The sequence below is a fragment of the Rhinatrema bivittatum genome, chromosome 9, assembly GCF_901001135.1.
Source record: "Rhinatrema bivittatum chromosome 9, aRhiBiv1.1, whole genome shotgun sequence".
Taxonomy (NCBI): domain Eukaryota; kingdom Metazoa; phylum Chordata; class Amphibia; order Gymnophiona; family Rhinatrematidae; genus Rhinatrema; species Rhinatrema bivittatum.
Window position 1 is genome coordinate 12,203,937 of NC_042623.1, and position 24,504 is coordinate 12,228,440.

At 44.2% G+C, this 24,504-nt stretch overlaps 1 protein-coding gene across 4 annotated transcripts in view; it reads left to right on the plus strand.

The window, feature by feature from the left end:
• The window catches only part of USP6NL (USP6 N-terminal like), a 217,824-nt gene that overhangs the window by 171,371 nt on the left and 21,949 nt on the right, over positions 1 to 24,504 (plus strand). For all 4 annotated transcript variants that reach the window (XM_029615234.1, XM_029615233.1, XM_029615235.1 and 1 more), the window contains 5 exons: positions 3,149 to 3,269; positions 7,298 to 7,392; positions 14,778 to 14,843; positions 14,933 to 15,032; positions 21,416 to 21,568. In XM_029615234.1, coding sequence (XP_029471094.1) covers positions 3,149 to 3,269; positions 7,298 to 7,392; positions 14,778 to 14,843; positions 14,933 to 15,032; positions 21,416 to 21,568 — 535 coding nt within the window. The remainder of the gene's footprint in view (positions 1 to 3,148; positions 3,270 to 7,297; positions 7,393 to 14,777; positions 14,844 to 14,932; positions 15,033 to 21,415; positions 21,569 to 24,504) is intronic.

Sequence of the window (24,504 nt, forward strand, 5' to 3'; positions counted from 1 at the left end):
CGCGTTAGTTCGAGACGGCCGGCGGGCGGTGGGGTGGTCGCGTGTTAAATCTAGGCCGGGTCCGCACAGGCGCACATTCACTGCCGGTGGGGGCTGCCTCTCCCGGCAGCCCCCACCGGCAGTGAATGAATGAATGCGCGCCTGTGCGACCCCTGCGATTCAGCGCTCAAGGCAGTCACATGCCGTGACGTCACGCCTTGAGCGCCGAATTGCAGGGGTCGCACAGGCGCGCATTCATTCATTCACTGCCGGTGGGGGCTGCCGGGAGAGGCAGCCCCCACCGGCAGTGAATGAATTCATTCATCCAGGCGGAGGAGCCGGCTGCTTTCGCCACCGGCTCCTCCGCCTGGATGAATGAATGCGCGCCTGTGCGACCCCTGCGATTCGGCGCTCAAGGCGTGACGTCACGGCACGTGACTGCCTTGAGCGCTGAATCGCAGGGGTCGCACAGGCGCGCATTCATTCATTCACTGCCGGTGGGGGCTGCCGGGAGAGGCAGCCCCCACCGGCAGTGAATGTGCGCCTGTGCGGACCCGGCCTAGATTTAACACACGACCACCCCACCGCCCGCCGGCCGTCTCGAACTAACGCGTGTCCCCCCGCTGCCGCCGCCGCCCGGAACAGGCACCCACCCGCCCGCGGCCTAGATTTAACACGCGACCACCCGGCTCCCGCCGCCGCCGGCCGCCTGGACCCACGCGGCCGTCTGAAACTAACGCGCGTCCACCCCCCGCCGCCCGGAACAGGCGCCCACCCGCCCGCGGCCTAGATTTAACACGCGACCACCGGCCCCCCCGGATCCCGCCGGCCGCCTGGACCCACGCGGCCCTCCGACAGGTATTTAAAAATTTTGATTTTTACACTTCCTGGTACCTGTCATTTCAAATGTCATTTGAAATGACAGGTACCAGCGCACCCAGGTTACTGTATAGGCGCTGTATTAAGCGCCCCTACAGTAAAATGGGTTACGCGGCCATAACCCTTCCCTACCGCTTTAAAGCCGCGGCATGCATTTGCATGCGATTAGAGGAGAGTATCGGGGAGTTAGTGAAGAGAACTGTGCGTGCGGGGAGGAAGGGTGCGCCTGACACTACCTCACTGTTTTTACCGCGGCCTTACTGGATCGAGCCGACAGATAGTTCTTTATTAGACTGGAAGTAGAATCACAAGAGGTGGCAGTAGTGAGTCGATATGCCTGGCAGGGCTGAAGTCCCTCTGATACTAGAACCACAATCTCTGAGTTGCTGAGAATTGTAGATCTCTATAGTGTCTTCTATATGCAACAGAGAGTCTTCAGTATTCAGGAACAGGAGCCACAGGCGAGTACTGGTTCTTGTAAGCAGTCTGAAATAGAACTCACAATAATGGCTTCTGGAATAGAAGAGAGTTGGGAGAGTTGTGGAACATAGGCCCTCGTGGAGCAAGTACCGGTTCCTATCTGCAATCTATAATAACAATCCGTAAGATAGAGGTATACGATATCTTCTGAGGAAGAAGAGTCTGAGAATAGGAGTTAGGATCATAGGCCCTCATGGAGCGAGTACCGAATCCTATCTGAAGTCTGCAATGGTAACTCACAATCTCCGTACCTGCGATAATGTCTTAGACTGAAAGGAGCCTTAGCGATTAGGAACAATGGCCCTCGTGGAGCGAGTACCGGTTCCTGTCTGTAATAGGACTCACAGTTCACGTCTGTGATCGCCTCCAGGCAGAAGGAGTCTTCTGAGTCTTCGGGAACGTAGGCCCTCGAAGAGCGAGTACCGGATCCCGTCCAACAATCTGAAATCAAGAATAGAGAGAGCGGAGCCCCCGAGGAGTGGGTACGTTTGGTAAGAACAAAAGCAGAGTAGCTTGGTTGAATCGTATGTGGCAGAGATAGATTTGAGTCCTTGCTAACTCGTTTGTAGTTAGCAAACAAAGACCTTTTAAATTGAAAACAGGTGATGTCAGTACGAGGGGACGCCCCCGAGTTACGCACCCTTGCTGGTACAAAGTCTGGAGCGTGTGCGCGCGCCCGCCCTTACGTCATCAGGAACATGGCAAGTCCATAGCGTCAAGCCAGCCCGGGGGTTCCGACGAGATGCAGCAGGAGAACTCCGCGATAGCAGCTGTCTATCAGACCTGGAAGGAGTCGCCACATAAGTAGAGAGGGTGGAGCGAGGGCGAGAAACAGGCACGAATGCAACAATGTTCTTATGTTCAGATGCTAGTGAACTGCAGTTTTGTTTTTGGAGGGCTTTCTCAGCCCAGGTTTTCAGTTGTCTTGTGACACTGGGGGAAACTGTGCGGTCTTCATCTATGAGCTCTTCTCTTAGTTGGGTTTTTGTGCCCTTTCTTGAACTACAGGAGGATCTAGGCCTACTGGTGTTTGTCAGGGTTCACTATTGGGAGGCACAATATGTTTCTCGCCCTGAATTTGCATCACTACGCTGTCTTGGGCACCTATGCTGCACATTGGGTTTTGTTTCTGTCTGTCCTATGGGTCTCTTGTATAGAACCCAACTCTTTTTCCCTCCTGGCCCCATCTTGGTTTGGCTGCCTCACATACAAAAGGGAGAAAGGTGATGCCATCAGCACTATGGGGTTTCCCCACTTTGTCCTGTTTTTGGCCAGCCTGTAGTTAGGGTTTCACCCATGTGTGAGAACTACCATCCTGCTTGTCCTTGGAGAAAGCAGAGTTGCTTGTTGTAACAGGAGTTCTCCTCCAAGGGCAGCAGGATGTGTTTCCTCACGAAACCCTGTGAGCTAGTTCTCCATGTATTGGTTATATTTTGGACTGAGGGGCTCTGCCTAGGGTCCAGAGAAATAACTGCAGCTGCACGTGGTCGATAGAGCATGCTGAAAGCTCTACATTCTTGAGTTCAAAGCTCCATGCCGGGCTCCATAGGATGTCGTTACCCTTGTGTGAAGACTGACATCCTGCTGTCCTCAAAGAACACCTGTTATACAGGTAAGCAACTCTGCTTTATTTTGGATTTCAGTCATTCTAGTCCTTTCCTGAGTTATTCATGAGAACGACAGACCTGTCTTGAGAATAATAATTAAATCTATAAATGATTATTCTTTCATTCCTCCAGACTGAGAGATGTTGCATGTTCCTGAACCAGCTTTGCTTTGACTCTTCCTTTCTGTGTCCATTAATTATCAGGAGGTCGGATACTGTCAGGGAATGAGCCAGATCACAGCCTTACTCCTCATGTATATGAATGAAGAAGATGCCTTTTGGGCCTTGGTGAAACTGCTCTCAGGCCCTAAACATGCTATGCATGGTAAGGGGAGCTTGTCAATCCAGATTGGGCAAGAATTAAAAAAAAAAAACAATTTTGTGGTTTTTTCTTAGTTTCCTTCTATCATAAGTTTTCTCCGGGCTCCTCTGCAGACCAATGTAGAGCAGGACCTTTATTGGCCTGGCAAATATATAGGATCAGTTTGTTACTGCTTTCTGTCCATTTTTAGTCTCTGCACCCTAAAATGAGATTTTGGATTGACATTTGTTCAAAAGAACACCACTAATTCTAACGGTTATTTATACATGTAATGCTGTATAGATGCACATGAGAGACGGTCCTTGGTCTGTGGAATGCACAGTCAGGAGAATACAAGACACAGAAAACATGTATATTTTTTAGTTTGTAGAAATGGTTAAATTTAGGAAGGCCATGATCACGGAGAACCAATTGGTGAGTTTTTAGGCGGGATTTGAATATGGTAAGAGATAGTATATAATTCACCTGATCAAGAAAGCTATTCAGGTATTTGGTGCAGTGAGAACACGATTCGGCGTTGGAGGAGAAGGTTACAAATAAAAGTATGTAGCCTGATGAAGGAAATTTGAGAGGAGGGAGTGCTGAGGGGATAAGAGAGGAGAGATAATGAACTGCAGAATGAAAGTACTTGTATTTGAGTGCAAGAAGTTTGAACTTGATGCAGAATTGGAAAGAGAGCTTAAATGATAACAGTGTTGGAGGAAGATAAGTCACATGACTGAATTTTGAACAGACTGCAGTGGAGAGAGAAAGAGTTTAACGGCAGATCTGTGGGGAGCAGGTTGTAGTATTTTAAGTGGGAGGAGATGACAGCAGATAGTATATTCAAAGGATGAGATGGATTTTGGTGGTGTTCTAGAGAAAGGAGCAACATGTTTTAGCAGTGTTTTGAAGAAGGTGACCCCAAGACGTTGAGCTGAGGAGACTGGGAGGATGGCAGTGTCGACCACAGTGATGGACCAGGATAGGTGATAGTGGGAAGCAATATCGGGTAAACAGGCTGAGATGTGGGACCTATTTTTGGTGAGGGTTCTGGTACCAAGAAGTAGATATTGGACTTCTCTCCATAAAGATAGTACTGAAAGCCGTGGGAGGCAATCAGTTTACCAAGGGGAAGAGTATACAGAGAGAAAAGGGTTCATGGAGGGATTGTAGTTTGAGAGTAACCGTGAGGGCCCAGAGTTGGGACTGATAACCCCTACTGAGGGAAGAAATGAGGCAATTAGCATGAGATGCTTTGGGAGAGAATATGATGGATGTTTGAGATCAGTGAATAGGGCAGGAGTGAGAATGGCAGGGGCTGAGATGTGGGATTAAAGTTAGGGTTGGTTTTGTATGGGCAGAGAGAGGGTAGAATCAGGAAGAGAGAGCATGGTAGACCTATTAAGGAAAAGGGACCGGTGTTGATCAAGGGTGATCCCAAGGCCCTTGTGATCTTTCAGAACTGAGGGTGGGGGTGGCTGTGTTCTCCAACTTGTAAAACTATAGAAAGAACAGCAATTGGGGTGGGACAGGAGGGCTAAACACTGAAGCACAATTGGGAGGGAAGGCCAGCTAACCTCCTCACCTTCCTTTTGGTGACTTTTTTATTTTGAGCTCTCTATGGCTCAGTTTATTTCTGTTCAATGTGTCCTTTTCTTCTCCTGCCTCCCATACCAGGGCAAGGGAAGCCCCTTACTGCAGGATGGTTTTCATACTTTGGGTGCAGTTGCAGAGAAGGAGAATTTGCCGTTGGATTTAACACGCCACAATGTGCCAGCACTTAGGGTTTCCTGTTGTGCGTCTCTTTCTGCCCCTGCTTATTTCCATGGTGTTAATAGCTGTAAGCAGCACTGGCTTTGCTAGACTGAATAAGCTGATTATTTTGCTCGTGTGGTGTTTCTATGCAAGATGTTACAAGGTTTTAAAATTAGGAATACATATATTAAACACGCTTTTTTTTTTTCTGCATCTAATTACATTCTGTTGATATGACAGAGGCTGGCCTGAGAAAAGCTTTGAGACCTTTAACAGGATTTTGGTTTCTGTTGCCCAGTATTGGGCAAAATGTTCCCTAATATTATGCTGGGGCGATTGCTTTAACTGTGACTTTGGGGAGGGGGTGACGACAATTGGTTACAAGGCAAGAATGACATCAACGCCAATTCCGAAAGAATCATCAGGTGTATAAGAACAAAAACAAAAATATCACAGAATATTGAAGGCAACGTCTACAAATGATAAATGCATATCTAAAAGTTAATTGTGATGACATCAATGTGATTTCACAGTGCAAAAAAGGTGACTTCCATAACAAAAAATGAATCATGATTAGTAAAACGTTGGCAACCAGCTGATGTGGCCTGATTTGCACACCCCCTCTATAATAAGGCTCCCATCTTCACAATGAGCTTTTGGATGCAGACTGTGTCTTTAGTACTTGATGATCACCTTTCTGTTTGTGCACTTATATCAACACCAGTTCCTACAGGACCACGTTAAAATAACTTTCTAGGCCCTGCTCTCAGATTGGAGCCAAGCAGTCATTGGGCTGTCCAATGAGAAAAGAAAGCTGTAGGCAGAGAAGTAAGAATAAAAGTTCCATTTAACAAACAGTTCAGCTGGCAAAGGAGGCAGGAGTTATTACGCAAACTTTATTTTATGCATTGTTTAATCTACTTCTAGTTCCTTAAGGCATGGTTTTCTTCTGTACTCTTTTGCATAAAAGCCTCATTGGCAAATAAGATTTATATGTACTCTTCCCTTGCATATTTTACTATAAAACACATTTATGATTGGGAAATAATTCTAAATGGGATGCGCGTTGGATTTATCCCTTACTGCTCGTCATTGACTCTCATGGCATGCTGCTAATCAAAGCTGCAGTCATATTTAATGGAAAAAATATACAGCTTTACAAAGCGCATGTGTACAGCAGTGATATATAGTTGCACATAACATTTTAGTGTAAGAAAAAGAGGCAACCTGATGCTGTAAAAGAAATTAACATCCATAAACTTTTGGCACTGCATAGAATAACAATTTAACAAAGAGGATTGAATTAAGCTGCTTCAGTGCATTCACAGAGAGGCCTTGTCCCAAACCGTTACTGCAGTGGAGAGGATAAGCCAAGTTTTCAGTGTGTGCACTAAAATTACAAGTAAGATGCTTTTATTTTTTTGTAGAACTGGTTAAGTCTCCTTGTTGAGCAGTTCTTGAACAGTTTGTATTCTCTTGCAATTTGAACAGAAACTCATCTAATTTTTCTAAACCATATTAAGAGCTGTAGCGTTAAGGGGGGACCATTCATGGCAATCTTGAAAAGCTCTGTAAATCTGTCTTTAAGCTGTTTCACTGAGCACGACTCCTGCGTGTGCATGTTGCCGAGTTTCTGTCCGCTGCTCAAGGATGGGCCCCAGGAGGCCAATTCACAAGCACTGAAAAGCAGTTGTTGGTGTTAGGTGGACGGATGCAAGCCGATGATAGTGCTCGTATAAAGAGTCTCTTCCTCCAGACAACCGTGGTTCAGCTTCAGACAGTGTCTCCGGTTTGTTCCTTGTTCTTGGATATACAGTAGTGTCTGGGCTTGTACATGGCTATGATTGGCTTTATATATTCGTACCCTGCACAAAGTGCTGTGCAGTGCATTGTATTTTTCTGTCACTTGTGACGCGTGGACCTATTGTGTTTTCACAGCACAGGTGCTCATGAAAGGACAGAAGCTTTTCTCTCTTTATTGGTTGGCATTGTGGGTACGGTGCACACTGGTGACGTTTGCCATTTGTCCATGAAGAAATAAAATGCTGCAGGGAAAGAAGCTTCCTTTCATTAGCAATTGTGGTTATAAATGTACAGTGGGAAGAGGAGAGCAGAGACGTTATTACCAGCTTCCTGAGGGAGGGCTGCATGCAGTCTACAAAACTGGTATAACTTGCACCATTTGGATTGTTTTTGTGATTGGAAACAAACAAAGCGAAAGTCTCGGAGTAAATCTGCAAATACATGTTGAACAAAAGTTAATGCCTTTCATCCATGTTTTTGCCCTTTCTCAGGTTTTTTTGTTCCTGGTTTCCCAAAACTGATGAGATTTCAAGAACATCATGACAAAATATTTAAGAAGTTCATGCCAAAGCTTAAGCAACATTTGGTGAGTTAACACAGCCTGAAATGAATAATGCATACGGGCAAATTTTAAAACATGCACGCGGGCACTCACACATGCGTGTATGGGCACACGAGAAAGAGATAATGCTTGAATTTTAAATTGAGTGCATTTACGCATGTAAGATTTAAAATATGCCTAGCACGTGTAAGTATGCTTCTAATTTTAAGAGGTTACCTGAGCAAACCTGGTTTGCTTATCTTACATTGGACTTTGCTGGCTTTAACGCACACATGTAAGCAAATTAAAAAACATACTCGCGCAAGAGACACTTCCAGTCTTTCAAATGAATCCACCAGTTTGCCCAGTCAATCTCGAGGTCATCCAGACCCTTCTGGTTTTTTATCTTGCCCCCCCCAATTGACCTGGATGTCTCACCCTGTCACGTAAGCCCAAAAACGCAAGATCTGCAGATTTGCTTCTCCTCAGGAGCGGCGGTGAAGTTACTCGGATAACAAGCCACGCACTGCGTCCTCCAGTTTTAAAATACAATTCTGTGCATAACAGTTGGCCCCGCCCTCCAACTCTGCCCCTTTTCCACCCATGTTTGTTGCACACGCATATACGTCCAGCTTTTAAAATATGCATCACTCGTGTCCTACGTATTTGCATAGATGTGCTTTTCAGCACGAGCAACACTTTTAAAATTCAGTGCATTACGAAAGGAAACTGACACTGTTTGAGGGTCTGACTCATTAGGGTGTGATGTGCAGTCTGAAGTTGCAATTACAGTTAACTGATTTTCTCTGTTGTTTTTCTGTCTTTCTGAATATATATTTTCAGTGGAAAAATAATTTTGGAACAAAAGGAGAAGGGTGGACCCAGGAATAATGTTGGGAAATATTTCTTCACAGTATGGAGGGTGGTAGAGGGAAAAGCATTAACAGAATTTTAAAAAAGATGGGATATGCACAAAGGATCCTTTAGGGATGAGGAATGACCAATTGGTTCAAGCTTTGGTCTGACATCCAGGGAAACTGGGTTTGAATCCAAGTTTTGCCACTACCACTCTTCCCAATCTTGAGACAAGTCACTTTGTTTCCTGTTGCTTCATGTACCCACTTAGATTATAAACCTTTGGAGCAGGGACTTGTCATATAACCACTGTACATTGCTGCATATGGCCAGTAGCACTATAAAAATAAATAGTAGTAGTAGTATTTGTTCAGATGAGTGAAGGGAAAGCTGGAGATCAGCTAGGATCTGTCGTACTGTAAAATTAAAGAAACCAGGCTGCCTAGACAGGCTACAGGAACGTAAGAACATGCCATACTGGGTCAGACCGAGGTTCCAACAAGCCCAGCATCCTGTTTCCAACAGTGGCCAATCCAGGATACAAGTACCTGGCAGAATCCCAAACACTAAGCAGATCCCATGCTACTGATGCCAGTAATAGCAGTGGAAATTCCCTAAGTCAGCTTGATTAATAGCAGATAATGGACTTCTCCTCCAGGAACTTGTCTAAAGCTTTCTTAAACCCAGCTACACTAACTGCACTAACCACATCCTCTGGCAACAAAATCCAGAGCTTAATTGTGCGTTGAGTGAAAAATATTTTTTTCTGATTAGTTTTAAATGTGCTACTTGCTAAGTTCATGGAATGCCCCCCTATTCCTTCTATTATCTGAAAGAATAAATAACTGATTCACATTTACCCATTCAAGTTCTTTCATGATTTTATAGACTTCTATCATATCCCCCCTCAGCCGTCTCTTCAAGTTGAACAGCCGTAACCTCTTTAGCCTTTCCTCATAGGGGAGCTGCTCTATTAGTTAAAATTTGTAACCTATCATTAAAATCATCCATTGTACCTGAAGACTGGAGGGTGGCCAATGTAACCCCAATATTTAAAAAAGGCTCCAGGGGCGATCCGGGTAACTATAGACCAGTGAGCCTGACTTCAGTGCCGGGAAAAATAGTGGAAACTATTCTCAAGATCAAAATCGTAGAGCATATAGAAAGACATGATTTAATGGAATACAATCAGCATGGATTTACCCAAGGGAAGTCTTGCCTAACAAATCTGCTTCATTTTTTTGAAGGGGTGAATAAACATGTGGATCAAGGTGAACCGGTAGATGTAGTGTATTTGGATTTTCAGAAGGCGTTTGACAAAGTCCCTCATGAGAGGCTTATACGAAAACTAAAAAGTCATGGGATAGGAGGCGATGAACTTTCGTGGATTACAAACTGGTTAAAAGATAGGAAACAGAGAGTAGGATTAAATGGTCAATTTTCTCAGTGGAAAAGGGTAAACAGTGGTGTGCCTCAGGGTTCTGTGCTTGCACCGGTGCTTTTCAATATATATATCTATATATATAGATATAGATAGATATATATAGATATCTGGAAAGGGGTACGATGATCAAATTTGCAGATGACACAGAATTGTTCAAATTAGTTAAATCACATGTGGATTGTGATAAATTGCAGGAAGAACTTGCGAGACTGGATGATTGGGTTTCCAAATGGCAGATGAAATTTAATGCGGATAAGTGCAAGGTATTGCATATAGGGAAAAATAACCCTTGCTGTAGTTACACAATGTTAGGTTCCATATTAGGTGCTACTACCCAAGAAAGAGATCTAGGCATCATAGTGGATATTACATTGAAATCGTCGGCTCAGTGTGCTGCAGCAGTCAAAAAAGCAAACAGAATATTAGGAATTATTAAGAAGGGAGTGGTGAATGTCATAATGCCTCTGAGAACTTGAATACTGTGTTCAGTTCTGGCCTCTGCATCACAAAAAAGAAATTGCACAGAGAAGAACAACCAAAATGATAAAGGGGATGAAACTGCTCCCCTATGAGGAAAGGCTAAAGAGGTTAGAGCTGTTCAGTTTGGAGAAGAGACTGCTGAGGGGGGATGTGATAGAGGTCTTTAAAATCATGAGAGGACTAGAATGGGTAACTGTGAATCAGTTATTTACTCTTTCAGATAATAGGACTAGGGGGCACTCCATGAAGTTAGCAAGTACCACATTTAAAACAAATTGGAGAAAGTTCTTTTTCACTCAAGGTACAATTAAGCTGTGGAATTCATTGCCAGAGGATGTAGTTAGTGCAGCTGGGTTTAAAAAAGGTTTGGACAAGTTCCTGGAGGACAAATGCTGTTAATAAAGTTAACTTAGGGAGTAGCCAATGCTTATTGCTGGCATTAGTAGCATAGGATTTGAATGTATTATCCTCTATGATGCCTAGATCTCTTTCCTGGGTGGTAGCTCCTAATATGGAACCTAAAATCATGTACGGTAACTACAGCATGGGTTGTTTTTCCCTATATGCATCACCTTGCACTTGTCCACATTAAATTTCATCTGCCATTTGGATGCCCAATCTTCCAGCCTTACAAGGTCCTCTTGTAGTTTATCACAATCTGCTTGAGATTTAACTATTCTGCATAATTTTGTGTCATCTGCAAACTTGATCACCTCACTCATCATACCCCTTCCAGATCATTTATAAATATATTAAAAAGCACCGGTCCAAGTACAGATCTCTGAAGCACTCCACTGTTTACCTTTTTCCACTGTGAAAACAGATCATTGTATCCTACTCTGTTTCCTGTCTTTTAACCACAAAAGGACATCTCCTCCTATCCCATGACTTTTTAGTTTTCATAGAAGCTTCTCATGAGGGACTTTGTCAAACACCTTCTGAAAATCCAAATACATCACATCTACCAGTTCACCTTTGTCCACATGTTTATTCACCTCTTCAAAAAAAATAATGTATGTATTTATTTATTTTATATACCGACATTCAATCGAGATATCACATCTGTTTCCAGGTAACTGAGAGAATAGGGCGAGTTCTGCCCTATTTTACATTATAACATGATAACAATTATAACATGGTAACAATTGTAACAGAAATACATGGAAAAATAAAATTATAGCATATAACATATATACATTATGACTTGTTGATAAAATAATTTAGGTATTAGGGTTGATTGGGGGGGGTAAGTGAAGGGTGGGAGGGGGGGAGAAGGGGGGGGTGGGAGTGTCAGGGGAGGGAGGAAAGGAGGGAGAGATGCATGCGGAGGGGGGAGTGATGTGATGCATTCGGGCAGGTTAAGGGTCAGGTGGGAAGGCTTTTAAAAACAGCCATGTTTTGAGATGTTTTTTAAAGACTTGCAATGAGTGTTCATTTCTGAGATGGGTGGGTAGGGAGTTCCATAGGGTAGGGCCCGCTATTGTTATGGCTCGTTTGCGGGTTGCGTTGAGGTGTGCAGTTTTGAGATTGGGGACGGAAAGAAGGCCAGTGTTGGTGGACCTGAGAATTCTTTGTGTGGGGTATGGTTGTATTGCGTTGTTTAGCCAGTTCATTTTGTTGTTGTTTGTTTTTTTTGTGCATGAGGTGAGGGTTTATATTGGATTCTTTGTGTGATGGGCAGCCAGTGGAGTTCTTTGAGAATGGGAGTGATGTGGGAGGATTTTCTGTTGTTAGTGATGATTCTGGCGGCGGCGTTTTGTAGAACTTGGAGGGGTTTGATGTGGATTTCTGGGAGGCCAAGGAGGAGGGAGTTGCAGTAGTCTAGTTTTGAGAAAATAATTGATTGAAGGACTGTTCGGAAATCGTGCGCTTGGAGAAGGGGTTTGAGTTTTTTCAGTGTTTGAAGCTTGAAGAATCCATCCTTAATTGTATTGGAGATGTGTCGTTTAAAGTTGAGTTGGCTGTCGATTGTTACGCCTAGGTTTCTTGTGGATGGTGTGAGTGAGATTCCTGAGATGTTTGGTACCCCCGGGTTGTTTAAGCTTCCTGGGTTGTTTGAGGGGGTGCACTTGAGGGGAGATGAGGGGACGGTCATCGTGGATGTGAAGGATTTCTGTTTTGGCTTGGTTGAGGCAGAGTGATAGTTGAGATAGCAGGTGGGATAATTGGGAGATTTGTGAGGCAGAACTTCCTTTATGTAAATCCATGCTGGCTGTGTCCCATTAAACCATGTATATCTAAATATTCTGTGATTTTATTCTTTATAACAGTTTCTACAATTTTTCCCAGCACTGAAGTCAGGCTCACTGGTCTGTAGTTTCCCGGATTTCCCGTGGAGCCCTTTTTAAATATCGGGGTTACATTGGCCACCCTCCAGTCTTCAGGTTCAATGGTTGATTTTAATGATAGGTTACAGATTAATTGTAATAGGTCTGAAATTTCATTTTTTAGATTTTTCAGAACCCTGGGGTGTATACCATTCGGTCCAGGTGATTTACTACTCTTCAGTTTGTCAATCTGGCCTACTACATCTTCCAGGCTAACTGTGATTTGATTCAGTTCATCTGAATCATTACCCTTGAAAACAGTCTCTGGAACAGGTATTTCCCCAGCATCCTCATCAGTAAACACAGAAGCAAAGAATTAGTTTAGTCTTTCCATGATGGCCTTATCTTCCTTAAGTGCCCCTTTAACCCCTCTATCATCTGACTCCCTCACAGGCTTTCTGCTTCAGATATATTTTTTAAAGTTTTTATTATGAGTTTTTGCCTCTACTGCCAACTTCTTTTCAAAATCTCTTTTAGCCTGTTTTATCAATCTTACATTTAGCTTGCCAAAGCTTATGCTTTATCTTATTTTCTTCTGAAGGATCCTCCTTCCAATTTTTGAATGAAGATCTTTTGGCTAAAATAGTCTTTCATCTCACTTTTAACCATGCTGGCAATCGTTTGACCTTCCTTCCACCTTTCTTAATGCGTGGAATGCATCTGGTCTCTGCTTCTAAGTCGGTATTTTTTAACAATGTCCACATCTGTTGCATACTCTTAACCTTTTTAGCTGAACCTTTCAGTTTGTTTTTTTTTAACTATTTTTCTAATTTTATCAAAGTTTCCCTTTTGAAAGTTTAGTGCTAGAGTCGTGGATTTGCTAACTGTCCCCCTTCCAGTCATTAATTCAAATTTGATCATATTATGATCAATAATGCCAAGCAGTCTTACCACCGTTACATCTCTCACCAAATCCTGTGCTCCACTGAGAATTAGATCTAAAATTGCTCCCTCTCTTGTCAGATCCTGAACCAATTGCTCCATAAAACTGTCATTTATTCCATCCAGGAACTTTATCTCTGTAGCATGTCCCAGTGATGTCCCAGTCAATATTGGGGTAATTGAAATCTCCCATTATTACTGCACTACCAATTTGATTAGCTTCCCTAATTTCTCTTAGCATTTCACTGTCTATCTCGTCATTTTGGCCAGATAGTCTGTAGTATACTCCTATCACTATCCTCTTCCCCAACACATAAGGGATTTCTACCCATAAAGATTCAATTGTACATTTATTCTCTTATAGGATCTTTATCCTGTTGGACTGTATGCCATCCTGGACATAAAGCGCTACCCCACCACTAAGTTGCTCCTCTCTATCATTGTGATATAATTTGTACCCTGGTATAGCACTAACCCATTGGTTATCCTCTTACCACCATGTCTCTGAGATGCCAATTAAGTCTGTCATCATTCAATGCTATACATTCTAACTCTCCCATCTTACTTCTTAGACTTCTGGCATTAGCATACAAACATTTCAAAGTGTGCTTTTTGTTTGTATTAACATTCTGCTTTCTTTTCAGTTAACAGGGATAATGTGAAATCTTTTAGCTCAGATGATTCTTTACAAATAGGCACATGTACTACATTTCTTATTATTGGAACCTCTCTGTTGGGATGCTCCAACTCTAATGCTTCATTAGTATCCTTCGAAGATACTTCTCTCTGAACAATGTATGGTTTTTCCCCTTTGTTCTAGTTTAAAAGTGGTCCTACCAGTGGAGTTGGTAGAGGGACAGCATTGTGGCATCTTTGGGGACAGATGTGGTGGGAGGGAGTTTGCGAGGACAGGTGAAGGTCATTGCAAAGTAGAGGGGGTGGATGGGGGAGTTATTGCTGGTGTTGGGGCTGGTATTGGTTTCCATACGGGAATTTGTATCTGTCCAGGGTAGTAGAAAACCAGAGGATGAATCTCAGATGAGCAGACTAAAAGGGCCAATGGGCCTTTATCTGCCAACATTTACTAAGCATTGATTCTGATGGATGAACAAATCCTTGTAACCATCTGTCCTAGCCATAAGCCAGGGGTCCTCGAGAGCCACAAATAGGCCAGGTTTTCAGGATATCCACAATGAGTGTATATAAGATAGATTTGCCTACAATGGTGGCAGTGCATGCATATCTGTCTCATGCATATTCATTGTGGATATCCTGAAAACCTGGCCTGTTTGTGGCTCTTGAGGACCGAAGGTGGCCATTCCTGCCATAAGCGCAAATGATGGAAATCGGACTGGACTGGAAGCTGCGTTTGTGAGGGTTAATGAATATTTTGGTCTTCCCCTGTCCTTATAAAAATGCATCTTCCATTCTTTTTTTCACAGGATTCCCAGGAGCTCCACACCAGCCTGTATACCATGAAGTGGTTCTTCCAGTGTTTCCTGGATCGAGTGTGTAGCATTTTCCTTTCCATAGATTTATATTTTTCACAGATTTGTAGCAAATTACTGATGTTTCTTTGTCTGTCTTCTCCTTGCAGACTCCTTTTCCATTAAACCTAAGGATATGGGATATTTATGTACTTGAAGGGGACAGAATTCTTACTGCAATGTCTTATACTATCCTGAAACTACATAAAAGTAAGGGCGCATCTGATGGGGTACTCAAGATACTGTACCTTTCCTGTGTCCGCTATCTGTTTTTTTGAGATGGGACAAGCAGAACTGCACACAGTACTCCAGGTGCAGTCACACCATGGAGCGATACAAAGGCATGATGATATTCTCAGTTTTGTTCTCTATTCATTTCCAAACAATTCCTGACATTCCGTTTGCCTTTTTGACCGCCGCTGCCCACTGAGCAGAAGATTTCAAGCTGTTGTCCACAAGGACTCAGAGTTCCTTTTCCTGAGCAGTTCTTCCTAACATGGAACCCAGCTTCAAGTACCTGTGGGTGGGATTATTTATCCTTATGTGCATTACTTTGCACTTCTCCACATTAAATTGCATCTGCCGTTTTAGAAGCCCAGTCTCCTGGGGTTACAAGGTCCTTCTGCAGTCCTTAACATTTCAGAACTTTTTAACAACTCAAAGCAATTTTGTGTCATTTTCAAATTTGGTCACCTCGCTTGTTTCCTTTTCCGGATCATTTAGGAAAAAGCTAAATAGCACAGATCCCTGTGGCCCTCCACTAACTACCTTTCTCCATTTGTAAAACTGACCATTTAGTCCTAGCCTCTGTTTCCTATCTTTTAACCAGTTACCAGTCCATAACAGGATACTGCCTCCTATCCCATGATACAGGGGTTCCATGTAGCTATTTATAGCAGTGGTCCTCAGAGGACAAGCAAGATGGCAGTCCTCACATGGGTGACATCATCAGATGGATCCCCAATGTGGCAAACATGTCAATTTCTAGAACTTTGACTAGGCACACTGAGCATGCCCTATACCAAGCATCCACATGGGGACTATTTAGTCTTTTCCCTGTACAAACCTGGATCAGTCCAGACTGTGGGTTGAGCCTCCTTTCCAGCAGGAGGAGACAGACTAAAACTGAAAGAATATCCTATATGAGGACAGAGCCTATCCTGTAACCCTTCAGTATTTGTCTGTCTCCAGCAGGTGCAGCAGTTCACCCTTCGGTCTCCTGATCTAGGCTAGTCAGCCTTCTTTTTCTTCCTTTCTTCTTGGATCAAGCAAGTACTTATTCCTTAGGGATCTCGTTTGGTGGTTCTTCCTGTAAAAAAAAAATTAAAAATTAATTAGATACTAGACAGGGAGTTTAGCTTTTCTTTTGTGCAGGAGACTGTCCCGTGGGAGTACAGCACTTTCAGTATCGGGTTTGCCATTCGGATTCACATCCATCCCACGGGTTTTCATAAAATGCCTGGCTGTTGTGTTGGCACACCTCCGCAGACTGAGAGTTCGTCTTACCATATCTGGACGATTGGCTGGTCAAGAGCACATCTCAGGCAGGGGGCTGTCAGGTCCATGTGCTTGACCATTCGGGTGTTGGCATCACTAAGGTTCGTTCTCAACTACCCAAAGTCCCATCTCAGCCAGACGCCTCAATTGGACTTCATAGGGGCTCTGCTAGACACAGCTCAGGCCAAGGCCTTTTTGCCTCACCGGAGGGCCATCGCCTTGACAACCATAGCAGCAGTGATTCAGCTCGGCACATGTTGAGGCTGTTGGGCCACATGGCCACAACCGTCCATGTTACTCCCTTGGCACATTTGCACATGCGCAGAATCCAGTGGACTCTGAGGTCGCAGTGGCATTAGGCCACGCAGAGACTCCAGAATCGTATCCAAATAACATCAACTCTCCGTAACTCTTTATGCTGGTGGCAAGTAGACTCAAATTTGGAACAGGGAATATCCTTCCAAGGTCCCCCTACCCAGATTGTCCTTACTACAGATGCATCCACCTTGAGGTGGGGAGCTCGTGTAGAGGGGCTCCACACCCAGGGCCTCTGGTCAGCCCAGGAAGCATGTTGTCAAATCAATTTCCTGGAGCTTTGGGCAATTGGATATGTGCTATGGGCTTTCAGAGATAGTCTGTCCAACAAAGTTGTCCTGATCCGAACAGACAACTAAGTAGCTATGTGGTATGTTAATGAGCAGGAAGGCATGGGATCATACCTCCTGTGTCAGGAAGTGGTCCAGATCTGGTCCTGGGCCCTTTCATATGAGATGGTGCTCAGGCCATGTATCTGGCTGGAACGGAGAACGTGATAGCAGGCAGGTTGAATTGTGCCTTCAGATGCCATGAGTGGTCTCAGGATCAGGGGGTAGCGAACCGGATCTTCTGCCTCTGGGGAGCTCAGATGTGGATCTGTTCACATACCCCTGCAACAGAAAGGTGACTGTTCCGCTCCCTGTACAGAACAGGTAGCAAACCCGCCATTGGGGCAAGGGTCTTCTGTATGCATATCCTCCGATTCCCTTAGTGGCGAAAACTCTCTTGAAGTTTCGCAAGGACAGAGGGACTTTGATTCTCATATCCCCTCATTGGCCGAGACAGGTCTGGTTTCCACTCCTTTAGGAGTTGTCCATTTGGAAACCAATCAGTCTGGGGTCTTCCCCAGAGCTCACCATGCAAGAACAAGGCAGACTGCGGCATCCCAACATCCAGACTCTCACTCAAAGCATGGATGTTGAGAGGTTAGTTCTGCAACTGCTCGATCTCTGAGGATGTGTCTTGGGTCCTGGTGGCTTCCAGAAAGCTCTCCAGTAGAAAGTCCTACAGACTGAAGTGGAGGAGGTTTTCCATGTGGTGTGAGCAGAAGTCCCTGAATCCTTTCTGCTGCCCCATGCAAAAACTGCTGGACTACCTTCTACACCTATTGGAGGCTAGCTTGAAAACCAACTCTGTTAGAGATCATCTCAGTGCAATTGGCGCATATCACCATGGTGTGTAGATGGTACGCCCATCTCTGTACAGCCTATAGTTGTAGATTCCATGCGGGGCCTGCTTCAACTGAAGCCTCCCATAAGGCCTCCCGGTGTGTCTTGGGACCTCATAGTGGTGCTAGCTCAGCTGATGAAAGCTCCTTTTGAGCCACTGCACTCCTGTGACCTGAATTACTTGACCTGGAAGGATGTATTTTTGGTGGCGGTCACCTCTGCGTGCAGGGTCAGCAAGCTCCAGGCCTTAGTGACTTATTCACCTTGCACTAAGTTTTTTCATGACAGGGTGGTGTTGCGTACGCACCTTAAGTTCCTGCTTAAAGTGGAGACGGATTTCCAACTTAACCAGTCCATCATCCTGCCAACATTCTTTTCCAGGCCCTAGTCGCACCAAGGCGAATGAGCACTGCACAATTTGGACTGCAAGAGAACCTTAGCCTTCTATCTGGAGCAGACAGAAGCCCATAGACAGTCCACCCATCTTTTTATTTCTTTTGATAGAAATAGGTTGGGAGTTGCCGTTGCCAAACACGCTACAGATTGCATCTCCTTCTGTTACGCCCAGGCGGGACCTCATCTTGGGGGTCATGTCGAGGCTCATTCTGTCAGAGCCATAGCAATGTTAATGGCCCACTTATGAGCAGTTCCTGTGGAGGAGATCTGCAAGGCTGCACCATGTTCTCTCCACACATTCACATCCTGTTATTGCCTAGACAAGGATGGCCGAAGTGACAGTAGGTTTGGCCAGTGTGTCCTCAGGAATCTTCTCAAAGTGTAGAACCCAACTCTCCCTGCCTAGGGCCCATTATGTGAGTTCAGGTTGTCTTCCCCCTCTGTTACCAAATTACGAAAAAGCACTGTGGTAGTTTTGCTTGTTGGCACCTGGTTGGTGTCTGTTGGTCCTCTTTTGTGTTGGGGAGCAGCCTGCAGCTAGGGATTCACCCATGTGTGAGGATTGCCATCCTGAGTGTCATAGGAGAAAGCAGAGTTGCTTACCTGTAACAGGTGTTCTCCTAGGATAACAGGATGTTAGTCCTCACGAAATCCGCCCGCCACCCCGTGGAGTTGGGTTTCTCCTTATATTTTCAATTATATAAAATTCTATGTTATAAGAGGGACCCCGTGAGGAATAGGGCATGCTGGGCATGCTCAGTGTGCCTAGTCAAAGTTCCAGAAACTTTGACATAATTTTTCCGTGTCAGGCTCCATCTGATGATGTCACCCATGTGTGAGGACTACATCCTGCTGTCCTAGGAGACGGCTGAGGGGGGATATGAGAGAGGTCTTTAAGATCATAAGAGGTCTAGAACGGGTAAATGTGAATCGGTTATTTACACTTTCGGATAATAGAAGGACTAGGGGTCATTCTATGAAGTTAGCAAGTAGCACATTTAAGACTAATCAAAGAAAATTCTTTTTCACTCAATGCATAATTAAGCTCTGGAATTTGTTTCCAGAGGATGTGGTTAGTGCAGTTAGTGTAGCTGTGTTTAAAAAAGGTTTGGATAGGTTCTTGGAGGAGAAGTCCATTAAGGCTATTAATCAAGTTTACTTAGGGAATAGTCACTGCTATTACTGGTATCAGTAGCATGTGATCTTCTTAGTGTTTGGGTAATTGCCAGGTTCTCGTGGCCTGGTTTGGCCTCTGTTGGAAACAGGATGCTGGACTTGATGGACCCTTGGTCTGACCCAGCATGGCAATTTCTTATGTTCTTATGAGTTGCCTAAGAAGAATACATGTAAGAAGCAGAGCTGTTGTCTCACACGGTGCTATTCTGCCTTTCCTGTGACTTACCCAGTGGTGAATCTGTCTCCTCTCCCATATGGTCACCTCAGTGCCTAGTGAGGGATTCGGCTTGGCTGGAAAAGTATCACCTGGTTTTTGTTTTGTTTTGTTTTTGTAAGGTTTCCCTTCTTCCTCCCTTCTTTGCATGCATTAATTTTAAAAAGTCTGTGTGTGATCATTTTTAAGTGATTAGCAGCTACTTAATCACTCTGTAATCCAGTGTTGATTCCGAGAGAGTGATGTACAGTGTCAGCACCTCTTTAATCCATGGACCCTTGCAGGAATCTTATTACCTGTCATGCTTACGCCCGTTTGTGTAATCGCTAATCTGAGAATATTAATAGCCGTGCATCCCACATCCTGTCCTGGTTTAATATTGCTTACTCATGCAGTTGAAAATATGATAGATATTTATACGCAGTGTATTGAATCAATATGCTTCAGGGTGCATTTTAAGTACAGAATTCAGACATGTTCCTAATTATTGCTTGCATATGTATTCCTGCACTGCCTGTTGCCAGAATAATTTTAACAAAACAATCTCCTGGATTTGGACTTCACTATTCCCTATGGACCTCTTCATCAGAAGTTATAATGCTGTGTTTATCTCTGTCGTATGCTATTGAGTTGATTGCAGCCAAACGTCATACTAAATTGGATTGAGTGTCTTTATCTCCTGCCAGCCCTTTATGTAGAGCTTGTTCTATTATCAGACTTTGGCGTTTAAATGGTACAAGTACATGCGGACTGATCTTTGCATAGGGTTTAAACTTAGCAGACTTTGTAGTGAATTCTGTTGCATTGGTCTGTCTTGAGGATAAAATGAGGGCCTTTTATACAGGTTCAAGTGCCGAAGCCAGGCTTTCACAGCCCACCATCATGCTCTCTCTCCCTTTGGACAGCGATATCATGGGTCAGGGTATAGTAGTGGACATGGGCAGACCCTTTGCCCCATGCAGGATAAACGCCATGGTTTAGTTTCAGTATTTTGTATGTTTCATTTCCGGGTGCAGCCAGAAAGGGTCTGCAGTGTAGTGCAGTCCTGTACAAGTATTGTTTAGTATTTTTTCCTTCAATAGATATTCTGCGGTACCTTTTTCCCAGATTAGAAACAGCAAAGCATTGTATTAATCATCGCAGAAGTTTATTACGGAGACTCTCGTAGAAGGGCATTAAACCAGCAAAGGGAGGGGAGGCTGGTGTCCTTTCAGTGCTTTGATTAAAGACGTATCTGTGTGAACGTACTTAGCTCGTCCTTCATTGAGGCAGTGGAGAATTTATAAGCCCTGGTTTCTGAAGGAAGAAGCTTTGAGATTGTTGTGTCTGTGCATGCAGGACATGTTAAGAGCGATGCAACGACTCGGACTATCCTTTACCACCGGGTGCAACTTCTCGTAGAAAGTCACATCTATCTTTTATTTATTTATTTATTTATTTATTTATTTATTTATTTATTTATTTATTTTCATTTTCCTTTTGGCCCAACGGTTTTCTTCCTGTTCTGTTCAGTTGAAGTTAACCTTGATTGAACCTTCATTAGCAGTTACCCGGGATTTCTCCCTAGCCGCTGCAGTGGCGGTCTTTGGCCAGGTGCCATCCGTTGCTGTTCCCTCCAGAGCCCTTCTACACCCTAAGCCTGACCTGTAGGAGTCGCTGTTCAGACTGCCACGCGGGGGGCTGTTAATGGTCCCTCCTCAGCATCCCCGGTTCTGGCTAACCTAGGCCTCTAGGCCAACCCACCTTCAGTAATCTTTGGCTGCATTTATATTTGTAAGGACGTCATTTAAAATAAATGCATAAATAAATGCTTTGTTCCTGTTCAGAATATCTAATGAAGCTGGCCATGGAAGAACTCATCGAATTTCTGCAGGAGACTCTGGCCACAAACTTTTTCTTTGAAGACGACTTTGTGATAGATCAACTTCAAAATTCCATGTCTGAGCTGAAGCGGGCGAAGCTGGATCTTCCGCCCCCAGGTAAGAGCCACCTTTCAGGAAGAGTATCGATTAGAGAGGTACAGTATATCTCAGGGAAAGGCAAAATGTGCACAGAGATACACGATGCCAAATGGACAGGATCGATCCCAACTCTCTGGAACTGCTCGCCTTCTGAGTACTGGTGAAAACCCAGCTGTTCGAGTCAGCTTTTGGTGCCAGCTAGTAATCTGAGCCTTGCTAAAACTTTGTACATAAACACCCGCTGCACAATATTAACCCACTCAAACGATCGACTGCCTTTAGTCTAATTATTGCGCTGTGCCAGGTTCATTTATAGCTAGTGTCTGTATTGTACTTGCCTAACTACCCTGCCCCACCCCTACAGTACCAGCTGGCTGGTAGCGCAGGGTATAACACAGTGTACACCTACACACTGCCCAGCTGCCTAAGAGGCACTGCTTTTGTTTGTGATCTGTTGCACTGAACCGTTCCAAACGGTTTTATCTGTACCGCTGGTTGGAGACGTGTCTCCTAAACAACAATGATGATGAAAGGGGTAAAAGGACATTCAGGAGCCGTCAAGATGTTGGACGTCAGTAAAGCTTCATTTTTTTCAGAGCTAATTGTACTAAACTGGATGCTAGCACGGGTGGACTCCTGGGATTTTCTTTTAAGGGCTTCTGTCTGCAGTTCTCTTTCATGGCCTAATACGCACAGGCTTTTCACAGTTCATAGTCTACTTAAATCACTTAAATCCCAATCTGGCCGAATTGGTGTTTACCTGTGCATAAAATGTAGATGTAATAAAATACAGCTAGCAAATAAAATAGAAACCTGAGACAGCAAAATAATATTTTAAAGCCTTTCTGTTTTTGAGTGGTTAACTCAATGGCGCTGCTTCAGGGGAGGCAGAGCCATGGGAAAATGATTTTTACTGCCAGCCTCACTTTCTTACCAGTGCCATTTTATGCACAGCTGTGCTTCCTACGCTTACCCTCACCCCCTTTATTCACTGACACACAGTTCCCTATTTACAAGCTCTGCAGCATTGCTTGAGCCTGCAGCACCGGAGACGGAATCTCCTCGTTCCTGATGTTTTCACCAATGCACGATTATTTTTTTTTACAGCTGGGTCTATTTTTTTTTTTTTCCTTAACTGACAGTTGGCAATGTTGGAGGGCTGGTCCTGGCAGTAAATGAACTGTCAGACCACCAGCTCTTTCTGCCTTGAACTCGTGGCACGAGCTGCCAGGCAGCCCACCCGGCCTCAGTTTGTCACTGTTCAGGGCTCTGGCTGCAGAATCTCCTCGCTTCTGTGGGTGCTCCTCAACGCAGTGCCGTGCTGGCCCCTGCTTGGCTCTTGATGGCTGGAAACACAGAGCACAGGTGGTTTAGAGCTAGGGAAAAGCCCGAGGGCCATCTCACTGCCCCTCCCCCCAGCTCGCTATCGCCCATAACCTTCCAGAGTCCACGGTTTGGGAAACACTGATGTAAGGTATTAATTACAAACTTTTTATTACACTCCTAACGAATGGAGGAGGTGTTCCAGCTTGGCTGCATGATTCTTGTGCAAGTCGCAAGCTCTGATGTTCTTTCTGATCTTTATAATCATAGTCTTAAGGCAATAATAATTTTGTCCACGCTTGCAGCAGGTCCCAGAGCACTTTCATTTCCCACACTCCTGAATTTCCCTCGTCTCGTACTCCTCATTAAGCCGAGCTTCTCCTGAACCTCATCTGCCGAAACCTCTTGATACACTCTGTGCTGTGCATAAATCATTGACCAGCTTAGCATACAGATTTTTGGACTTATTTTTTTTAAGTTTAAATTTGCATAAAGGACTAATTGACTCTTGGGAGCTGAGAACTAAAACTTCCAGCGTATAATTACACGAGGATCAGCCGTCAGAAATTGGCAGGTAGATAATAGATTGGGGTGACATTCGCCATTATGTGAAGAGATTCAAAGATTTAACCCTGTGGCTTAAGACATAATTGCATGGGTCTGCTCCTACCTGACCGGGGCTGTGCCGCCCATATTTGTAGCTTTGATGTAATGGCTGCCCTTCGTATTTCAGTGTCGCTAGCTTTTAAAGCGTGCAAGTCACATCTGCCGGTTCCAGCACAGATTTATGTGGTAGGAGTTTAAGTGCTTCCTACGTTTGCAGTGCGTATTTGTCTTAGTTGTGGAATACTACTCCGTTTGTGGACGTATTTATTGCCTTTGCTGGTTCCATGTCCAGCCGGAGTGCACGTGCATCCTTCAGAGCAGACAGACATTTTTATTGTCTGTCAAGTTTTAATAAACCAGCGTTATGGATTGCATTTTAATCAACTGAATTATGTTGTATGTGGGGGTGGGGGAAGTAATGTTCTAGGTTTTGCAAAACAATTTATCAGCCCTATGAAATAGGCTGTCTGGTATTAAATGCATTGTGATTTTTTTTTTTTTTAAATCTGGACACATGGCAGGAGATTAGATTTGTGTAGTGCTTTTAATCCATTCTTTTAAAAGGCATTTCAACCTTATTGACTTATGTGGGAAGATTGAAATGTTCCCTGAAGGTGTACAGTACTAAAACTTAGGTGTGATACGTGCTCAAAAAGAGAAAAATAACTTAAAATTCAAGTTGCCGCCATTATTAGGGGCATAGTTCCGGGTGCTGCTGTGCAAATAGGTTTAATTGAAAAGTTCTCCGCTGCTAGTTTATAGTGCTGTATTTTATTGCTTGACTCTCTCTTAGGGAGCGTTTCAGTTTGAGGCACTTTTTGTGTCAGATGAGACGAAAGTTTCATTTAAAATTATAGAGCACATCCCAGTACCTCTGGGGAGGGATGTGGGTCACCACAGCTCATGCACCAGTTCGCTGACTGACACTGGGAGCATGGGAGAACTGATACATAGATCGCTTTCGTGGCATGGTGAATGAACAGGGTCCCTGAAGAGAGTCAGGAAAGACAGGGTGGAGGCTTTCA